This window comes from Chiloscyllium plagiosum, chromosome 2, assembly GCF_004010195.1.
Source record: "Chiloscyllium plagiosum isolate BGI_BamShark_2017 chromosome 2, ASM401019v2, whole genome shotgun sequence".
In the NCBI taxonomy this organism is placed as follows: Eukaryota; Metazoa; Chordata; class Chondrichthyes; order Orectolobiformes; family Hemiscylliidae; genus Chiloscyllium; species Chiloscyllium plagiosum.
Window position 1 is genome coordinate 68,946,156 of NC_057711.1, and position 22,133 is coordinate 68,968,288.

Here is a 22,133-nt window from a genome sequence, read left to right on the forward strand (position 1 = left end):
GTGGGTCTATCAGGACATACTGTTGGTGATCATCACTCCCAGAAACTTAATGGTCTCAACTATCTCCACCTCAGCACCATTGATGCAGACAGGAACGTGCCCTCCACTCCGCTTCCTGAAGTCCAATGACCAGCTCCTTCGTATAGCTGTCATTGATGGTGAGATTGTTGTCTTTACACCCTGCCGCCAAGCAGACAAACTCTTTCCTGTCCTTTGTCTCACTGTTTGAGATCTGAGCCAGGATAAAATCCATGGTGAAGGAAAATTATTTTGTATTGGCTTAGGTTTAACATAACAAAGTTGGAGCTCCTTCAGGACTAGCAGCTCAGAGGGTGGGGAATGTCTGCCCTGTACACCTTTTCCAACTGTTCCTTTTCCCAACCTACTGGATGAGAGTCATGGTCATGAGAAACGGGCTTTCAGGGTTTTAGGTGGCAGACAGTAGATGATGGTCATTGGACTGCGAAGGGGGAGGGGGAGGTGCTGGATGTACTATGCCACTGAAGTACTACTTCTGAACCTTTCTAAGTCCTTTGTTGACTCCAAAATTAATCAAGAACAATCAAAATGCATCCTGATGCCATTAAAATAGGGCAATTGAATGCTATTGCAAATGATGACTGTCTTGTAATAAATGCATCCAAAGGATAGCTTTTTAATATATGTTACAGACTCAGTCATACAGCATGGAAACAGACCCTTCAGCCCAACTCTTACATGCTGACCAAGTTTCCCAAACTAAACTAGTCCCACTTGCCTGCATTTGGCCCATATGACTCTAAAACTTTCCTATTCATGTACTTGTCTAAATGTATTCTAAATGTCATAACCGTAACTGCATTTACCACTTCTTCTGGCAGTCCATTCCATAAAGCAACCACCCTCTGTGTGAAAAAGTTGCCCCTTAAGTCCCTTTTAAATCTTTCTCCTGTCACCATAAAAATATGTCCCCTAGTTTTGAATTTCTCCTACCCTAGGGGAAAAACTTTTACTATTCACCTTTTCTATGCCCCTCATGATTTTATAAATCCCTATAAGGTCTCAACCCCCCCACCTTATACACTCCAGTGAAACGCATCCAGCGTATTTTTATAATTCAAACCTTCCATTCCTGGCAACATCCTGGTGAATCTTTTCTGAACCCTCTCTAATTTAATAATATCCTTCCTATAACAGGGTGACCAGACTGAACAGAGTACTCCAAAAGTGGCATCACCAACTGAGTATATCTGAATGCAAAATTATAAAAGAAAATTCTACTCAGGTGTAATCTGTGTGGAAAGAATGTTTGATTTGTGTTCACATAAAATCTTAAGAAATAGAAACAGAAGTAGACCATTCAATCTCTCCAGTTTATTCAGGCATTCAATAAGATCATGGCTGATCCAATATTTCTTATGCCCACTTTCTACATTTTCCCCACAACCTTTGATTCTTCTACTCATTCATCTATCTCAGCCTTAAATATACACAAGAAATCTGCCCCTGCAACTGTCTGTGGCAATGCGTTCCAAAGACTCACAATCCCCTGAGAGACAAAAATCCTCCTTATCTTATTATTAAATTGGCATTCTTTTATTCTGAGACTATGCCCTCTGGTACTCAACTTTCCCATGAGAGAACATATCCTCGCAGCATTTACCCAGTGAAGCCCCTTAAGATTCCAGTATGTTTCAATGAGATCACCTCTCATTCTTCTAAACTCTAGTGAGTAGAGGCCATTTGCTCCCTTTGTTTAACTTTTGCTCATAAGACAATCCTTCCATAAAAGGGATCCTCTTAGTTACATTTCTCTGAATTGCCTCCAATGAAATCTTGTCTTAAATAAGGGGCCGAAAATTGCTCACAGTATTCCAGGATGTGGTCTCACTAGCAGCTTGTACAGTTGCAGTAAGACTTCAGTACTCTCATACTCCAATCCCCTTGAAATAAGGCCAACTTCCATTAGCCTTCATGACTATCTGCTGTATGTGTGTGTGCTAGCTTTCTGTGTTTCATTGTGTTTCAAGACCCTTTGGGTTGCAGCTTTCTGCAGTTTTCCTCCATTTAAATTTTGCTGTTTCTTTGTTCTCCCTTTGAAAATGAACGACTTCACATTTTCCCACATTATATTCTATTTGCAACATTTTGCCCACTTGCTAAGTGTATCAATTTCTCTCTGTAACCTGTTTATATTTCTCTCGCAAACTGTCTTTTGACTTCTTTTTGTGTTGTTTACAAATTTGGATAGAGTACATTCGGTTCCTTGCTGCAAATCATTAATAAACTGTATATTGCAAATGGTTACAGTCCCAGCACTGATCTCTATGGGAACCCACTAGTCATGGGTTGCAAACCTGTAAAAGAACTCTCAACCCTCACTTGCTATTTCCCACATATTAGCCATTTCTCTGTCAATGCCAATATATTACCTCCAACACTCTGGACATGTGTCTTAGGACTTAACCTTTTGTAAGGTATCATTTGTCGAAAGCCTTCTGGACATCCAAATACATCTACTGGTTCCCCTCTATCCATTCTGGTTGAGACTTCCTCAAAAACTCTATTAGTCCAACATGATTTCCCTGTCATGAAGCCATCTAGATGCTATGCAAGAGTTTATGATTCAGGTACCCATCATGCAGGCTCACTGGTGATTGGGCACTTATCTTATTTATATGTAGCACGGTTTTGCAGGCTTGCTATGTGGAGGATGGAGGTTGGCTACAGCAATGACAAAGATTCTTGCGGTGAAGTCTTCTCTCCAGTTAGCCACAGAAACCTATCAGCTGCAGGGCTTAGCATTTTTACATTCTTTTTCAACCAAAAAGCAGGTAAATTATCCAGGACATTGCTGTTGATCTTACAGCTGCAAAATAACACTTTAAGTGATATTGGTATATCACTTTAAGCAAACTAAATTCCTGGTCTTGATTTATTTATAAATAAAGTAGTACACAGAAGGAAAGTATTAAGTAACATAACAGTTCTTTGAGGCAAAAGCAAAGAAACTAGAAATCTGAATTAAAAAAGGAAAATTGTGAAAATACTCCATAGATTCAGCAACACCAGACTTTTGTTAGAGTTGGGAAAAGTTAGATTCTGCATATGTTCTGGATGTAGGTTTGCTTGCTGAGCTGGAAGGTTCATTTTCAGACACGTCATCACTATGCTAGGTAACATGTTCAGTGGAACTCCAGACAAAGCATTGGTGGTGTAGCCTGCTTTCTATTTATATGTTTGGGTTTCCTTCAGTCATTTCCTACAGTGATGTCATTTCCTGTTCTTTTTCTCAGTGGGTGGTAAATGACAAAAAAAGTGAGAAAGTTTCTGATAGCAAGGAAGGAAGGAAACACCTCATACCACATTGAATGGCTAAGGTTTTCACTTTGCAATGTCAGATCTAAGTAAATATGTAAAAGCTGTATGTAGAGGAAGTCTGAAGGACAGGATCCTGAATAGTTACCTCATACAAGAAAAAGAAATAAGTGAGAAATTAGAAAAAAAACAAGAACATGGTACAAAGGTTTGGAGGTGAGGTGGATATGTACAGAGATTACAATAAAATTGTTGAATTTTATTTAATTTTAATTGTTGAATTTTAATTATTGTCAGTTAATATTGACTGAGAAGATCTCACAGTATCCCGTCAATAGGGGCCATTTCTCAAACTTGTATTGAATTTCATTTCATTGCCCCAAAGACAGAAAGGTCATAATTGAAGCAAATGAAGAATAAGAAAGCGACTGGATGCTTGGGCTTACTTTGAAGTCAGGGAGAGGAGTTCCACAAAGTGGTCACTCTCTCTGCCTTGGTCTTCCCACTATAGAGAAGACTACATTATTCTCAATTTAAAGAAGTATCTGCAAATCATGTTTTAGCTGGAAGGAACATTTGTCATCTTGGAGAATGAAGAAGGTAAAGGACGGCTGTTACATTTCTTCTACTTACTTAATAATTCCTTCCACATTGTATCAATGCCATGCATGCAATAAATTCCATCTTCTTCACACAGAGTTTACACCCCCAGGGAGCTTGTACAGAAAATTAGGGCATACTCACACCACGCTCTTTCATCCATAAACATAAATGATTAGAAAGTCATATAGCTGCTGGGCCATATGCACAGACGTGTGCCAGTATGATAAGCTCTGTCAACATCAGTAAAGACAAAATAACAACTTAATGAACTGGATTTCACATCATTAAGCTTTTATCCAGTAATTTTATATATTTGTTTGTTGCATCTGTTTATTTCTTAGCTCACATTTATTGTAGCATTCCATCTCACTAGCCACTTTGCACAGTATATACTCAGTACCGGCTTTATTTGTGAGATTATTCATCAGTTATGTTCTGCAATGGCACTGTTTAAATGTCAATATTTTTATCTCATCGGTTTTATTATTTGTAGCTCATTAGTTTGCCTCATCTTAAGCATGCAACATAATGTTTATTATTCAACTTAATGTATAGCAGTTAATCAGGTGCATTTAATTTACAATAGAATAATTTTGTATTGTGTCTCAATTACTGTCATTTATTCTATGTTATTTGCCATTCTAAATGAGAAAGTCAGAGGCCTGACAATTCCTAAAGGCCTGCTCAACCAGCACAAGTATTTGGCTGTGGAATTCCAGATTGTGCTAAATCTAATCCAAGAGCTCCTACTCTCAGTTTTGTGGCCGATGATGACATCTTACGTGTGGGCTTGAAAACGGGAGTTGATTCCTCAAATGGGGGCAGGACCCAGAATGGCATATTAATCACCATCTGATTAAGGCCCTCAAGAGCTGGCAGATGGCTCAGAGTTTTAGCAGTGACACCATAACACCACTAGTGGTGGCTATTGCTGTGGCTGTAACTCCTAATTGCTCCTAATTCAATATCAACTCACCTTCGAAGGGCAGATAAGTGTGATTGGGGGATGCTGAAGCCAGACAGGCATGCCCTTGTGATTATGGGAGAGGGGTTGTTAACTTCTGGCAGCAGATGATGAAGCCAGCAATGGAAGCCAAGAAGCATCACCGTAACCCTCTGGAAACACCCTGGAACACACCAGAAGGCCAGCAAGTTCCATTCAGTGTCACACTCTCCCAACACAAGCAAAATACCTGAGAAGGTGAAAATGTCCCTTAATTGGCCTTAAGTTCTCAGTGGACAGCCAAGCTGGAAATACAGCATGGCATTGGGAAGAGCTCTCCTCCCAATACCTCCCCAGCGATTCTGCCAGCCTTCTCCACTCCCAGTTCATCACCAGCAGGCCAGAAAATTTCATTTCCTTGTGTCAAATATGAGCAGGAACTTTGAATTAATCAGATGTTCTACACATTAATTACTCAGTCTGCATTTGGCCTGTCCATTACAGAGAAATCTGTGATATGAACAGCAAATATTATATATTAAATTGGAAGCGGCACAGTGTAAATTGCAGTCTGGGAAAAGTCTCTGGAACCTTGGCAATGAGATGGATGAAAGTAAAAGGGCAACTGTGGCATTTTCTGCATTTACATAAGAGAGTGATCATGTGACTTCTTATTTATTATTCATTCAAGGGCTTTATTTGTTGAGTCAGCACTTATTGATTGTCCCTAATTGCCCTTGAGAAGCTTGTAATGAACTGTTTATTTGAACCGCTGGAGTCTATTTGGTGTAGGTAGACACCAAATGCCAATAGGGAGGGAGTTTCAAGATTTCGATCCAGCCACACTGTGATATACTTCCACGTCAGGATGGTGAATGTCTTGGAGAGGAACTTACAAGCGTTCCCTTGAATCTGATGCTTTTGTCCTTCAGATCATCAAACTGTCTTTGACTACCCTAGGACCTACCTGGCACCTTAACCTTACATTTATTTTACTTACTGTTTGACAGAGCACAAATAAAGTTATTGTTTCTAGAAGATATGAGAAGTTGGCAGATAGGAGAGATGGGGATAAAAGGGTCCTTCTCAGGATGGCAACCAATGACAGGTGGTGTCCTGCAAAGCTCAGTGTTGGGATCACAACTTTTCACTTCATATATAAACGAACTTGGTGAAGGAACTGGGCATTCTGGCTAAGTTTACAGACAATACAAAGATAAGTAGAGGGACAGGTAGCATGGTGGAGGTGGGGAGGTTGCAGAAGGATTTGGACAGGTTAGGAGAGTGAGCAAAGAAATGGCAGATGGAGTACAATGTGGGAAAGTGAGGTCATGCACTTTAGTAGGAAGAATAGAGGTATGGACTACTTTCTAAGCAAGGAAAAAATTCAGAAGCTTGAAGTACAAAGAGACTTGGGAATTCTAGTCCAGGATTCTCTCCAGGTAAACTTGCAGGTTGAGTCAGTAAGGCAAATGCAATTATGTCATTTAATTTGAGAGGACTTGAATACAAAAGCAGAGATGTACTTCTGAGGTTCTATAAGGCTCTGGTCAGACCTTTGGAGTATTGTGAGCAGTCTTGGGCCCCATTTCTCAGGAAAGATATACTGGCCCTGGAGCATGTTCAGAGGAGGTTCACGAGAATGGTCCTAGGAATGAAAAGTTTAATGTTTGAGGAACGTTTGAGGACTCTGAGTCCATACTCACTGGAGTTTAGAAGGATGGTGGGGGGTGTGGAAACTTAATTGAAACTTACAGAATATTGAATAACCTGAACAGAGTAGATGTTGGGAAGATGTTTCCATTGGTAGGACAGACTAGAACCCATGGGCACAGCCTTATAGTAAAGGGAAGACCTTTTAGAACGGAGATAAGGAGAAACTTCTTCAGCCAGACAGTGGTGAATGTATAGAATTCACTGCCACAGAAGACTGTGGAGGCCAGGTCATTGAGTGTACTTAAGACTGAGATAGACAGGTTCTTGAGCATGAAGGGGATCAAGGGTTATGGAGAGAAATTGGCAAAGTGGCATTGAGAAACTCATCAGCCATGATTGATTGGTAGAGTAGACTCGAGGGGCTGAATGACCGAATTCCTGCTTCTACGTCCACACTGTGGACATTCTATAAATTTTAACCAAAATTTGCACACCTTGGTGTTTATTTACAAGAATTACACAATATAATGTACATCTTCCAAAAGTCTGAGTCCTCAAGTGAACTCCCAATTCATTGTCAACACTACGATAACAGCAATCATGCCTCTTCGACTTCTTTAGCACTCCTCTGCCCCAGGAAGATGGAAAGTGCTAATTTGTAGCAACACAGCAGCAATATTTCACTAGGTCCCTTCATGATCATTCATATCTGCAGACACATTAAATCCTGAAATAATAAACCTTGTGAATTTCATTCCATAGCAAAGTTTATCAAACGAGTAAATGCCTTCACATGATACCCCTTTCATTCCTCATATTCATCATCAAATTGCACGAGAAAAGGTTACATAACTCCTGAGAGAGTCATTGAATCAGGGGAAGAAAACAGATAGATATGAATTGAATGCAAAGATGAGTAATTAACTCAGTGTATTTAAAGTATAAAAGAGGATGTTTTAAATAAACTAATCATACATAAAGAGAATAAAGTTTGTAAGTATAACCTTCTACCCCTGACAGGTTTCTCTCTTGTTTGGATATGATAATTGTAATAAAAAAAAGACAGTGTTCAAAGCACTAAAAGAACACTAATGTCTTTACCATGTTGTTAGGAATACTAACAATGCAATATTCAAGGCTTGTCCAACATTGTTTCTCCTGGTTTCTCCAAGTCACTGGAGTAATAACATGGAGAGAGAGAGAGAGAGAGAGACAGAAAGAGTTTGAGGGAAGGCAAGAGAGAATGTATGTGCAGCAGTAAAAGAGAGAGTGTGTGTGTACACGTGAGAGGGTTAGGCCATAGAAGACAGCGAGGCGGAAACAGCGTGTGTCAGAAGCAGTGGAAGGCAGAGTGGGAGAAATTGAAGGAGAGCAAGAATGTGTAGAACACAGTGAGAGAGTAGAGTCGTAGAGTCATAGAGATGGACAGCATGGAAACTGACCCTTTGGTCCAACCCGTCCATGCCGACCAGATATCCCAACCCAATCTAGTCCCACCTGCCAGCACCAGGCCCATATCCCTCCAAATCCTTCCTATTCATATACCCATCCAAATGCCTCCACCACTTCCTCTGGCCACTCATTCCATACACATATCACACTCTGTGTGAAAATGTTGCCCTGTCGGTCTTTTTTATATCTTTCCCATCTCACCCTAAACCTATGTCCCCTAGTTCTGGACTCCCCGACCCCAGGGAAAAGACTTTGCCTATTTACCCTATCCATGCCCCTCATAATTTTGAAAACCTTCATAAGGTCACTCCTCAGCCTCTGATGCTCCAGGGAAAACAGCCCCAGCCTGTTCAGCCTCTCCCCATAGCTCAAATCCTCCAACCCTGGTATCAATCTTGTAAATCTTTTCTGAACCCTTTCAAGTTTCACAACGTCTTTCTGATAGGAAGGAGACTTGAATTGCATGCAATATTCCAACAGTGGCCTAATCAATCTCCTGTACAGCCGCAACATGACCTCCCAACTCCTGTACGCAACATGACCTCCCAACTCTGACCAATAAAAGAAAGCATACCAAACACCTTCTTCACTATCCTATCTGCCTGCGACTCCACTTTCAAGGAACTATGAACCTGTACTCCAAGGTTTCTTTGTTCAGCAACACTCCCTAGGACCTTACCATTAAGTGTATAAGTCCTGCTAAGATTTGCTTTCCCAAAATGTAGCACCTCACATTTATCTGAATTAAACTCCATCTGCCACTTCTCAGCCCATTGGCCCATCTGGTCCAGATCCTGTTCTAATCTGAGGTAACCCTCTTCGCTGTCCACTACACCTCCAATTTGGTGTCATCTGCAAACTTACTAACTGTACCTCTTATGCTCGCATCCAAATCATTTATATAAATGACAAAAAGTAGAGGACCCAGCACTGATCCTTGTGGCACTCCACTGGTTACACACCTCCAGTCTGAAAAGCAACCCTCTACCACCACCCTCTGTCATCTACCTTTGGGCCAGTTCTGTATCCATATGGCTAGTTCTCCCTGTATTCCATGAGATCTAACCTTGCTAATCAGTCTCCCATGGGGAACCTTGTCAAATGCCTTGCTGGAGTCCATATACATCACATCTACAGCTCTGCCCTCATTAATCCTCTTTCTTACTTCTTCAAAAAACTCAATCAAGTTTGTGAGACATGGTTTCCCCTGCACAAAGCCATGTTGACTATCCCTAATCAGTCCTTGCCTTTCCAAATACATGTACATTCTGTCCCTCAGGATTCCTTCCAACAACTTGCCCACCACTGACTTCAGGCTCACTGGTCTGTAGTTCCCTGGCTTGTCCTTACCACCCTACTTAAACAGTGGCACCACGTTAGCCAACCTCCAGTCTTCTGCCACCTCACCTGTTACTATCAATGATACAAATATCTCAGCAAGAGGCCCAGTATTTATTCATAAATACTCAAACTTAATATATTGTATTTGATGCTCACAATGCAATCTGCTCTACATTCTGGAGAACAATTGAAGATGTGCAGAAGGCCTTCATTCAGTCTGTAAGTGTGAATCTGAGCTTCTGCTTATCTGTCATCTTAATTCTCAACCGTGCTTTTACACTAATCTCTGTCCTTGGCCTAATCAGTCTCCTTCCTCTGGCCTTTCCCCATAGCACAACAATTTTCTTCTTCTTCAACTTCTTTTTGAAAGTTATTACTGAATCGACTTCCACCACCGTTCAAACAGGGCACTCCAGATCATATCTACTGAACGCTTAAAATAATCTCATCTCACCACTAGTTCTTTTGGCAACTTCCTTAAATTTGTATCCTGTGGTTTCTGACCCTCCTGCCACTATAAACAAATTCTCCTTATTTATTCTTATCAGAACTCGGTGATTTTGAACACCTCTATTAACCATAACAAAATCGAACCACGGAAAAGTTACAGTGTAGAAAGAAACCATTCAGCGTATCGTGTCTGCACAGGCCAGAAAACAAAACTCTCCATTCTTATCCTACTTGTTAGAACCAGATCCATAGCCCTGCAGGTTACAGAAGGTGCAGATCCTCGTGCCTTTTAAACTAGGTGAGGGCTTCTGCCTCCACCATCAAGTGAATTGCAAACACCCTCTGGGTGACAATGCTTTTCCTCATGTCCTCTCTAATCTTTCTATCAATCACCTGAAATCCATGTCCCCTGTTCATTGACCTCACTGTTAGGGGAAACAAGTCTTTCCTGTCTCCCCCACCTAGACACATCATAATATAGCACACTTTAACGAAGTCAAAGCCTCTTTTGTTCGAAGGAAAACAACCCAAGCCTCTTTCCTCATTGCCTCAATTTTAAACATCGGAGAGCATTCTTATAAATTTCCATCCTGTAATGTGGCAACCAGAACTGTGCACAAAGAATCAGCTGTGGCCTAACTAGTGTTTTATACAATTCCAGCAGTTGCATCCCTCTTTGTGTATTCCCTTGCTTTGTTTCTCCTCCCCAAATGCATTATCTCACACGTCTCTTGTTTTAATTACATTTGGCACTATTCCATCCACTCAACCAAATCACTGAGCCTTGTGGAATGGCACAGAAACCATTTTCCATTTACAAATACATCCATTGATCATTACCTTATGTTTCCTATCTCTGAGCCAGTTTTATATGCAACTCACTGCACTCCCATGAATCCTATGGGATTTTACGTTTCCAACAGATTGCCAAGTACAAACCTACCAATAACCTTGTTAAAATCTATGTAGACAACATGTACTGCACAACCCTCAACAGTCCTCTTTGTTACACCCTCACAAAATTTACTTAAGTTAATAAATTTCAAACGTTTCTTAACAAAACTATGTTGACTGCACCTGATTAATCCATTCCCACCTAAGTGACACTTGATCTTGTCTTCAGAACTGGTTCTATTAATTGGCAGACATCAGGTGCAATGACTCCACACAGGCCGATATCCAGTCACCATTTAGTTACACATAATACTTGACAATGATCCAGCTTATTCACGGTTCTCCTCTGCTCCTCCTAATTGTTTTTTTCTTTTTTTCTTTTATTTTTCTTTTAGCACCCATGTCGTGTGTGTACAGGTGTCAGACACAGTGAAAAACAACAAGTGTGTAAATCTTTATTTATATTCAACCACCAGGAAAAGAGGAAACACCTGAGTGGCCAGTGACAAGCAGTGCCCTTCTCAGAGGGCAATGCTGCAGATCAAAGAGTGAAGGGAGAGGGCAGGGATTAAATCAAAATAGAGTTGGACTGGGAAATAATACACTCCACTCCCTGCGGTGCCCACCTTTCCCTGAAAATCTCAAGGGTGTTAGTGAACACCGTGTACTCCTTCTCCAAGGACACCCGGGCTCTGACATAACCGCAGAAGAGGGGCAGGCAATCGGCCCTAATGACCCCCTCCACGGCCCGCTGCCTGGACCTGTTTATGGCCAGTTTGGCCAGGCATAGGCTTCACCTGTCCATTTTTCCCCCACAAATCAGTTTATTTTATAGCAAATCTCATCACATTAAAGTTCCCTTTTTATTAATAAATACAAAAAGGCGAGTAAAAACCATTGGAAATGTACAACAATGAAGTGGAGGCAGGGCATCCTAGGACTTCACTAGAGTTCGTTCCCTCCTGTTTGTATTTGTCAGCTAGGGTACCCTGTTTGGACCAGATTAACAGCCTCAATCAGGGAAGTGACATTCTATGAGGTCCACCTGGCTGATCTCATTACAATCACTGCATTAGATGCAAATGGATTTTTATTCAGGTTGGGAATGATGTAACGACTGGTTTGCTATTGGATCTGTGTTGGGAACAACACTGTTTACAATTCATATGAATTACTTGGATGAAGAGATGGAAAGTATAGTTGCAGAACCTGTTGACAACACAAAAAGGAGGAAAATAAATTGTGCAAAGGAATCGAAGCGGGTTACAAAAAGATAGTGACAGATTAAGTGAATGATAAAGAGGTAACGGAGTAAAATGTGGGAAAATGTGAAATTATGCATTTTGTCACGAACAATATAAATGAAACATTTTACCTAAATGGTGAGAGATTGCAGAACTTCTGAGATAAGTAGATCTGTGGGTAATTATGCTGGAGGCAGCTCACAGCAATTTTACTGGATTAATACCTGGAACGGACAGATTGTCATTTTTGGAAAGTTTGGATGGGCTAGGTCTGTACCTATTATGGTTTAGAAGAATACGATGCAACTTGATTGAAACATAAAAATCCTGTGGGGCTCTGACAGGTGGATGTGGAGAGCTCCCTTATGGGGGATTCTAGACATTGTTTAAAAATTAGGGGTCACCCATCTACAACAGAGATTAGGTAATTCTTCTTCTTTCAGAGGGTCTTATTTCTTTGAACCACTTTTTCCTGAAGCAATCCTTGAATATTTTATGTATTAAAGGGTCCAGTATTGAGATCTTTGTTTTTCCTAATTGAGATTAATGTTCTGGATCTTGGTGTGCAGGGGACAATTTCAAAATTTGCAAATGACAGTAATCTTACAATATGAAACTCCAAAAAGATATTGACAAGTTGCTGGAGTGGGTAGATAGGTGGCAGGTGAGAGTCAAAGTGGAAAAGTGTAATATGGTCAGAAGAACATTGAAAGGCAATACAAAATAGGGAATATAATTCTAAAGGGGTACAGGACCAGAGGGACTGAGGTGCATCTGTGCACTGATCACTGAAGGTGGCAGGACTGCTGGAGTCAGCAGTTAATAAAGCATAAAGTGACCTCATCTTTATTAATAGGATCATAGAATACAAGAGTAGAGAGCTGATGTTGAACTTGTACAAGACACTTGTTAGATCTCAATTGGAGTATTGTGTACAGTTGTGAGTGCCACATCACAGGAAAGATGTAAATCCATTGAAAGTAGCATAAAATTGATTTAGAAGAATGGTCCTGGGGATGAAAACTTCTGTTATGAAGATAGATTAAAGAAGTTGGGAACATTCTTCTTTGAGTTTTCAAAATTATTTCTGAGCTGACAGAGTAGCTAGGGAGAAGCTGTTCCTGCTCATTAAGGAAAAAAAAGGCATAGATTTAAAGTGATGTGCAAATGATGCAAGGGCGGTGTGAGAAACATCTTTTTCACTCAGCAAGTAGCTGGGATACTGAATGCAGTTTTTTGGAAATGTAGTGGAGGCAGGTTCAATCATGGCATTCAAGAGAGTATTGCATGATTATTTAGATAGTAATGGTGTGCAAGTGTATGGGGAAAGGGCAGGAGAGTGGCTTGAATCAGAATTGGTGCAGGCACAATGGGCAAAATGGCCTTCAATACCAGAACAATTCGGTCATTTTCGGTGGTAGATAGATTCTTGTTAAGCGGTGAAAGGTCATCAGGAGTCAGTCAGAGAGCGTATGTGAGATTACAATCAGTTCAACCATGATCTTATTGAATGGCAGCAGACTTGACAGGCTGGATGCTCTACTCTTGCTCCTTACGTGTGTTTGTAAGTATGCGTGCATGTTTCACGCATGCTGTCCAATTGAAGCATGTATAAAACTAGAACATCTTTTGAAATGTAATGGTCGGGCACTGAACTACAACTGCAGTTAATAATTTTAAACTTCATCCTCATAGTCAAATGGCTAGATGGATTTCTTTCTAATTCACTCTGTATTGTGGAATTGAACATGGTAATTCCGAGGAGTGCTATCTGCAAACTAAGTATCGGTGTTGCAACTTTGCTGTAAAAGTTGAAGTACCTCACTTTAAGTTCTTCAAGGGTGTCTTCCAGCCACGTTTGGTGCACTGCACGACTCCCCGAATAACTTAAATGATTTGTTTTTCTACAAGCAGGCTAGAGAAATCGTGAAGACGTGTAACAAAATAAGTAACAACATTTATATTTTCTCGTTCCAATGCAGGGTCACTCGACCTAAAATGTTAACTCTGACTTCTCTGCACAGATGCTGCCACACCTGCTGAGCTTTTCCACCAATTTCTGTTTTTGTTTCTGATTTCGGGTTTTGTTTCTGTTATCCATTAGTTATGTGATTAAAAATTAAAATATTTTAAAAATCTGTCATCTTTTGTTCTTATTAAAGGCTTCATCTCGCACCATAAAGTTGATTATTTTGACAGTACTGGATTCATACGAAATGCAATACATGTATTGAACCTGCCGGATTGCCGTCCGCATGCGTATTGGGACCGGAACGCAAATGATTTGCAGAGTAGCTCCGGGCCACCTTCCGCGCTGCTCCACGAGCTCCGGGCCGCGTTCCATTTCCTTTCACGAGCTCCGGGCCGCGTTCCATTTCCTTTCACCAGCTCCTCGCCGTGTTCCATTTCACGTCGTCGTGCAACATGGCATCGGCGGCGGCAGCAGCAGCAGCAGAAGTAGCGCCGGTGAATGTCAACAATGAGGTGGGTGAAGACGCCGCGATGCTGTATAATTAGCGGTAAACTCTTGACTGTCTATGGATATTTTTTGTCCACTCCCCTGTTGGGTGGGGTGGGAGGTTTGACTATTTTACAGATCTATCTTTGCAGTTTGAAAATAAGAGTTGTCTCGGGACTTCCCACAAACCCGGATTGTCGTTGGCGGCGCTTCTGGATGTTTGCATTATCACTTTGCATCGGAAACGCAGGGGCCAGCGGTTCCTCAGGCCCATATGAAAACGTGCTTCGCTGTAGATACAGTGGGTTGGCATTTTATATTGCCAATGCAAATAGAAAGTACGGAAAATACTTTGCCCATGCAGCATATATGGAGAGTCCGCCTTAGTACTTCACTCTGACCGAAGTTTTTTAAAAAATGTGTTAATTTCTAAATTTTACTTTTAGTTCACACAAAAGGTCACTGAAATGGATCAGTAATTGCTTTTCTCTTCCTCACCTATCACCAGATCTGCTTACTGTTTCCATTTTCTGATTTTATTTAAAATTCTTAATATCCTCAGTATTTTGGACTGTTACCCACAGAATCCATGAACTACATATTTACTTTGGTCTCTTTTTGTGTTGAACAAATACCTACAAATCTGGAAATTGAAAACCACCTGACTTCCTTTGGTTAAATAAAATATTTTCACTTTCCTTCCATTTTGTGTACTTAAGGATATAAATAGGTGTAGTTCTAGGTCAGTTGGCTTGGACATCGAATATAACCAGAACCAAACTACATCAACTCCACTTTCCCACCCTATTCCTATACCCCTTTATTCCTTTCGTGACAGGTGATCTCGGTCTTATGGGTCAGAATTTGTGAGCCTTTGGGGCAAGAGAATTTCAAAAATGTTCAATTCTCTGAGTACAATGAGGGAAAGATAGGCATTTAAGAGCATCCTATGGAACCTCAGAACATCTGGTGGCATTTACAGCCACTGAAGTATTTCTGAAGTTTAGTAATTACTGTGCTGTCGCAGCTAGTTCCCATACATCAAAGATGCACAAACAGCAATGGTGAACATAGTCAGATAAGTTGTTTCACTGAAGCTAATTGAACACTCGATATTGACCAACGTATCAGATAAAACTTCTTTGCTGTTCTTCAAAGTAATGCTTTGGCATCTTTGTGCACACCTAAGTGGGAAGGTGGCTCCTGGGTTTAATGTCTCATCTGAAAGATGACACCTCTGACAGAGCAGTGCTACCTTGACCATAATTTTTGTGTTCCAAGCCGTGGATCACAATTTGATTCTGTCTTGTCTGACTACGGGAGAAGAGTGGTACCATCTCACCACGCAGATGCTTAGCCATTAAACTTGCAGAAAAGATTTTCCAAAGTACTCAGACTGAGCCCTGTACTTTCAATTCCCCACATATGTGAGAAAAAGAGAGAAAGAATGCTTTCATCTCTTCTACTTCTACAAAATTGAAATTTATTTTTCTAAGGATGAGCTGAATTGAACTCCATTCAAATGTTTTGGACGTTTTAGTTTAGTTTGGAGTAGAAAGTCGTATTAAGAAGCCTCATGGCAGTCTTTCTTATACTCCACCCAATTTAAACATTGTGTGAATGTCATTCATCTGATAAAATCTTGCATTTTTGATCCAGTTGTTATTAAATGTCAGTTGACATATCTCTATTAAGATAAATAACTGAGTGGAAAATGATTTTTCTTTATTTTGTGGGTGTGAGCATTACTCATCCATAACTGCTGTGAATATGGTGGCGAGTCTCAATGCTGAACTGGTCTACATACACATAAAGTGCTGTTAAGGCATTCTGGGATTTTTAATGCTGTGACCATGTTGCAGTGGCGATATATTTCTCTGATAAAATGGTATGTGGGTTGAAGATGAACTTGCAGGTGGTGATCCCATGTGTTTGTAGCTCACTAGCTGGTAGAAGTCATGGGTTTGAACTGTGCTCTGAAGGTGGCATTGGTGAATGGCTGCAGTCATGAAGTAGATGATACCCACTGCTGCCACTTTGCACTAGACTTGATGATAGTAAATATTTGAGGGTGATTGGATCGCTGATCGAGCCCTCTACTGGATCTACTCTATCGTCACCAAAACCTGAACCTCTCTAACATTGCTCAAATCTGCTAAAGCTCTTACCTTTGCCTTTGTTGCTTTCATTCTGGCCTTCCATCTTCCATTCTATATAAACATGAGAATGTCCAAAACTTTACTGTCCACATATCACATCACTCTGAGACCTCTTCATTCACTATCCCTATACACACTTATATTGGCTTTGACTCAGCAGTTCGTTTTAACAGTTTTCATCCCCACTTTTCACCTCTCCCTGTTACCTCCTTCAGTCCAACAAATATCTGAAATCTGTGCGTCTCCAATTCTGGCCTCTTGAGAATCTATGATTTTACTCATTATACGTGTATGTTCAGATACTTAGCTCTAGAATTACCTGCTGCTGCTCAAATCTCTGAACTTCTCCACCCATCTCTGCTGATTTTTCTTTTAGGGGACTCCCAAATCTCATCTTGACCAAGCTTTTAGTCATCTGATCTAGCACATGGAGATAATGTGCTGAACTTGTTCATCTCAACTAAACACTTATAAATTGAACCTGCAAAGGTCCCTTAATCTTGAGACTTCCTATACTTTCATGTAGCTGAAGCTTTATTTCTTGGCAGAGTTTTTCAGGCTTGCAACCTTTTATTTAGTATTTTTACCAATTATATAACAGTTAAAATAACAATAGACTAAGATACTGAAAATCAGAAATAAAAGTACATACAGTGCAATGAACAGATTTGTCAACATCTGTAAGGAGAAAGAACACAATATTTTAAAACATTTATTCTGTTTCTTCTCTTTGCAGATGCTGAGAGACCTGTTATGTATTTCAAGGAATTTTCTACAAGTCGCCCCATTGCAAAGGAATTTACATTCTCGTTAGGAAACAAATGGAAGATTTTAACACATGACTATTAGTCAGATATCTCCTTCAAATATTTTTGTTTATGATTTGTCTGTCCCACCAAGTTTCTGATCTCTTACCTTTTCTTCTTTGCCTAATTTTTCAGCATACCGACTTACTTATACCATTAGTAGATTGCTACAGAAACTTATTTGCCGGTAACATCAGAATTGTTTCCCAACATTTGTTTAATCAGTTAACCAGTCTTCTTTCATTTTTTTTTAATGTGATGGTTGCAAAGTTTGTTGACTCCATTCAAAGCATGCAATTTAGGTGGATACAAGTGAATTAATGACTGGGTGCTGCAGTACTGGGTATAGTTGGTATTAACCTAATTCTGTGTCACCTTTGCTGAATTAATTTTTGGTAAAGTTTCTTCAATAACTTTGCTATCTTCGCACTTTTACTTCTGAGCAAAGCTTATAGCCCAAGGAAGGATTTCCTGTGTACAATTCAGGGTCATGTTTTAGGTATATTCAGGGGACAGTCAGTTCTACTATAATTTGTGGTATAAGAAAATCATGTAATAGCACCATTTAGAGTAATGGGGACAATTCGCATTATAACCAATACACGCTTTAAAACTTTGTGTTTTAGAAGCGGTGTCCTCACTTCATCAATCGTGTTTTTGCAAATTAGTGGTAATGAAAGGTATGTTATAACTGAAGGACTTAGACTAAAAGTATCAATAAACCTATAGAGGGAGAAAGTTCTGAGAATCACTTCTTAGGTTACTCCATAATATGGACATTTGACAGTGATGATAAATTAGCCAAATACTGATACAATCTAACATAATTATCTTCTTGGTCAAAGTTATCTTTGCATTCTGTACTACACTTTTAAACTCACCAACAGCTTGAATTTATATAGCACCTATGTATTTTGATATCGTACTTGGTGAAGTACCTCACAGGGAAAAGTGAGGGATAGGACAATCATAAATTTCAGGTGTGGGTTTGAAGGATGACTTTGAAGAGCTGGCCTGGAAGCCACTGGAGTAGTTAAATCTTTATTGACAAACGAATGACTTGACTTTTATTTTATCAGGAGATAGGTCAAGATGTGAAGGCACATGACGCTGTGGAAGTAGCTTATCTACGCATTGTGGAGAATGTGGGATCAAATTATGAATTGGGATTTCAATAGGATGTCAAAATTATGGACTTGCCTGGTTCAACTTGAATTTGAATCAGGTTGCTAAGGAAAGGAATGGAATTAATGGACAAATCTCTCTCTTGACGTTGTGACTTTGGCTGATAATTTGATAACATTTATCCTGAGGAAAATATTTGGTTCATCCAAGACTGGATATCAGATAAGTCATCTTGAGTATGTAGTAGCAATGGTGGAGTAGAGTGAGCAGGCAGGAGCTGTGTTCTGTGTACTTTTTAAAGTTGGCTCCATGTCTTCTGATGTCACAAAGGGGCAATGTGTGATGAGGAAAAAGGAGTGGACCAAGATTAGGTCTTTCGCGACTCTGGTTCAGAATTGAAGAGAAGGTTTTGCTGGAGAAACTCTGGCTACGTGTTAATTGGTGTGTTAGAGCCAAGAAGTGGTAGTGACAATGCGTCGGTCAACAGAGAAAGGTTTTAGAGGATGACATTATAATTGAGTGTGGCAAAGGTCATAGAAAATTGAGCAAGGATGAATACTACATGAGGTGAGTTACTGGCATGGATTGAGGATTAGCTGTCTGACAGAAGGCAGAGAATTGGGATAAGAGGTTCTTTTTCGGAATGGCAGCTGTGACAAACCTGCAGGGTTCAGTTGTTCACTTTGTATATTAATGATCTGGATGAAGGGACTGGGGGCATTCTGGCAAAGTTTGCCAATGATACAAAGTTAGGCAGACAGGCAGGTAGTACTGAGGAGGTGGGGAGGCTGCAGAAAGATTTAGGCAGTTTAGGAGAGTTGTCTGGAAATGGCTGACGAAATTCAACATGAAGAATAAGGCAAGGACTATTTTCTAAACGGAGAGAAAATTCATAAAGCCAAAGTACGAAGGGATCTGGGAGTGCTAGTCCAGGATTCTTGAAAGGTTAACTTGCAAGTTGAGTCCGTGATTAAGAAAGCGAATGTAATGTTGTCATTTATGTCAAGAGGGTTGGAATATAAAAGCACAGATGTGCTCCTGAGACTTTATAAAGCTCGAGTTAGGCCCCATTTAGAATTCTGTGTCCAATTTTTGGCTCTACATCTCAGGAACGACATTCTGGCACTGGAGCGTGTCCAGCAGAATTTCACACGGATGATCCACGGAATTGTCGGCCTAACATATGATGAACGGCTGAGGATCCTGGGATTATATTCATTAGAGTTTAGAAGGTTGAGGGGAGATCTAGTAGAAACTTACAAGATAATGCATGGCTTAGGAAGGGTGAACATTGGGAAGTTGTTTCCGTTAGGTGAGCAGAGCCTTGGAATTAGATGGGGTCAATTTAAATGGAAATGAGACATTTCTTCAGCCAGAGAGTGGTGAGCCTGTGGAATTCATTGCCACTCAGCACAGTGGAGGCTGGGACATTATCAATCTCTGCTTGAAGAAATTTAAATTCTTGATCTCGCAAGGTATTAAGGGCTATGGGGAGAGTGCGGGTAAATGGAGTTGAAATGCCCATCAGCCATGATTAAATTGTGGAGTGGACTCGATGGGCCAAATGGCCTTACTTCCACTCCTATGTCTTATTGTCTTACACCACAGTCAGAGTAAAATCTCATGTAATTTGAGACACTCAGGGCCATTTTAGTGTGACAACAGAAATCTGATAAGAGGTGTACTTGTAGGAAAATTAGGCATGAATTAAGGGAATGGTCAAGCATTCATAATAAGGCTGAGTTTTTTTTTCCAGGTGTAAGTGGTGATTAGTATGTTGAAAAGGGGGGGAAATACCTGAGGGAAAATAATAATTTACAATGCTAGTTAGTATGGTACCCATTTATAAGTAAATATCAGATGATTTCCAGTTGCCATGAAAAATGAGACCCCTGACATATTATGACAGTCACTTGTTTTCAGAATTGGTGAGCCAAATCTGAGAGAATGTAATGAGGCTGTGCTAACTGGCATACATGGTCTTTGACTTAGCTATACAAGGTATCTGGTGAGTTTATGGTCTTCTGAATAACTATTGTGTGAGCAAGTACTCCAAGTCAGAATATAGCAATTGTGATTTGAGCATAGGATCTGAAAGTATTTACACAAGCATTTACCTTTTATTCTATGCACTCTGTATTAATGAGATCATCATCCAAGTGTTTCACTGATTCAGAAAATTTTTGAATAGAATTTTTTTTTACAGAAACCTGGAAGTTTTAGATGGAAAGGAGAATTGGGTGGTTTCTGAAAGTGTGTTTTACCACTCTTTTGGTGTTGAAACTTCCAATCATAAGCGTAAAGCAGGCTTTTGGGTCATTTTAATTCATGAGAAATGACGAAGTATGCTCACTCATTAGCGACACAGATACTAACTTAGAGATGGGCAATAGCATAATTGTATTATTGGAAGACTATTAATCCAAAAACCCAGGTAATGTCCTGAGGACCTGGGTTTGAATCCTGCCATAGCAGATGGTAGAATTTGAATTGAATAATAATCTGGAAATAAGAGTCCAATGATGACCATCGGACCATTGCCTCTTGACAAGAAAAACACATCTGGTTCACTCATGTCCTTTAGGGAAGAGAATCTGCCATTGTTACCTGGTCTGGCCTACATGTGACTCCAAATCCATGTCAATACAATTGATTCTTAACTACCATCTGGGCATTGGGAATGGGCAAGAAATGCTGGCTCAGCCAGTGATACCCACATCCCATCAATGAATTTTCAAAAGTAAAGATGGATTCTTCACTTTTGAAAAGAATCGCTCCATCATAATCGTCTCTTTTTTTTTATAAAGTAACTTTCCAGAAGCATAATTAAGCAGTAGTTAATTTTTTTTTGTGCAGAAATCATAGAAGCTTACTTGGCCTTCATTGGCCACCTTGAATCATGGTAAGTTGTCCATATGCAGCTTTTATCTTTAAAGTTTAGAATACAACATAAATTCTCTCCATAAAATTGCAGGTATGTGACATCAGCCTGACACTGGACAGGAGTTACGCCAAAAAGGAACAAAGTTGGCATTGTCATTTTCTACCAGAAGTAAGATCAGAATTTGTGAGCTGGGTGCCTAGCAGTTGGACAATGATGGAGGATCACTTTTTTTAAGAAAAGTTGTTGGATAATCCGTTAAATGCCTTCATGATTAATAGATTTCAAAATGCACAGCGCAATTCTATCAAATTGTTACGGACTTTTAAGAGATTGTATTAAAATTTTGATTCATTTGAGGTCCCAGGATCAGTATTAGCATTTAAATTGGAACTTGTACTAAGGTTTCTGAGATGGATTGGCCTTTGGTTCTAATTGGTAGACCTTCTTGAGTGTTCTTGTTGTATTCCGTCTCTACCTTGAAAACGAACGATGGAGAAACAGTCCCTCCCTTCAGCCAAAGTGGAACAAAATAAAAAATGGTTGGTGTTGCAAAGATCAGATGATCCAGTGAATGCGACATCTTGACAGTAATCCAGTGAGTGTCGATACAGTGGAATTCTTAACATCAGACAAAATGGGGATGGAAGTACCTTGAGCACTGTTCTTTCCTCAACTATTTTCCAATGTGACCCTAATATAGACATAGAGTCAGAGATAATGATTGAAAATTAACATGACCCTGTTAGGTTCCCTTCTTGAAATTCTTACAAGGTTGATGTAACTGCAGATGTAACCTCTGTGAACAGCCATGATTTATTTCA

General features: G+C 40.0%; 1 protein-coding gene across 3 annotated transcripts in view; it reads left to right on the plus strand.

Annotated features, from left to right (window-relative positions):
- Window positions 1-13,520: 13,520 nt before the first annotated feature.
- Window positions 13,521-22,133, plus strand: part of srfbp1 (serum response factor binding protein 1) — a 205,421-nt gene continuing 196,808 nt past the window's right edge. The window contains exons 1-2 of one of the 3 annotated variants that reach the window (XM_043711584.1): window positions 13,521-13,631; window positions 14,043-14,364. In XM_043711584.1, coding sequence (XP_043567519.1) covers window positions 14,305-14,364 — 60 coding nt within the window. In that variant the 5' untranslated portion in view covers window positions 13,521-13,631; window positions 14,043-14,304. Of the gene's footprint in view, window positions 13,632-13,954; window positions 14,365-21,307; window positions 21,331-22,133 lie in introns of those variants that run through there. The other 2 variants (XM_043711594.1, XM_043711604.1) reach the window with 2 other exon arrangements.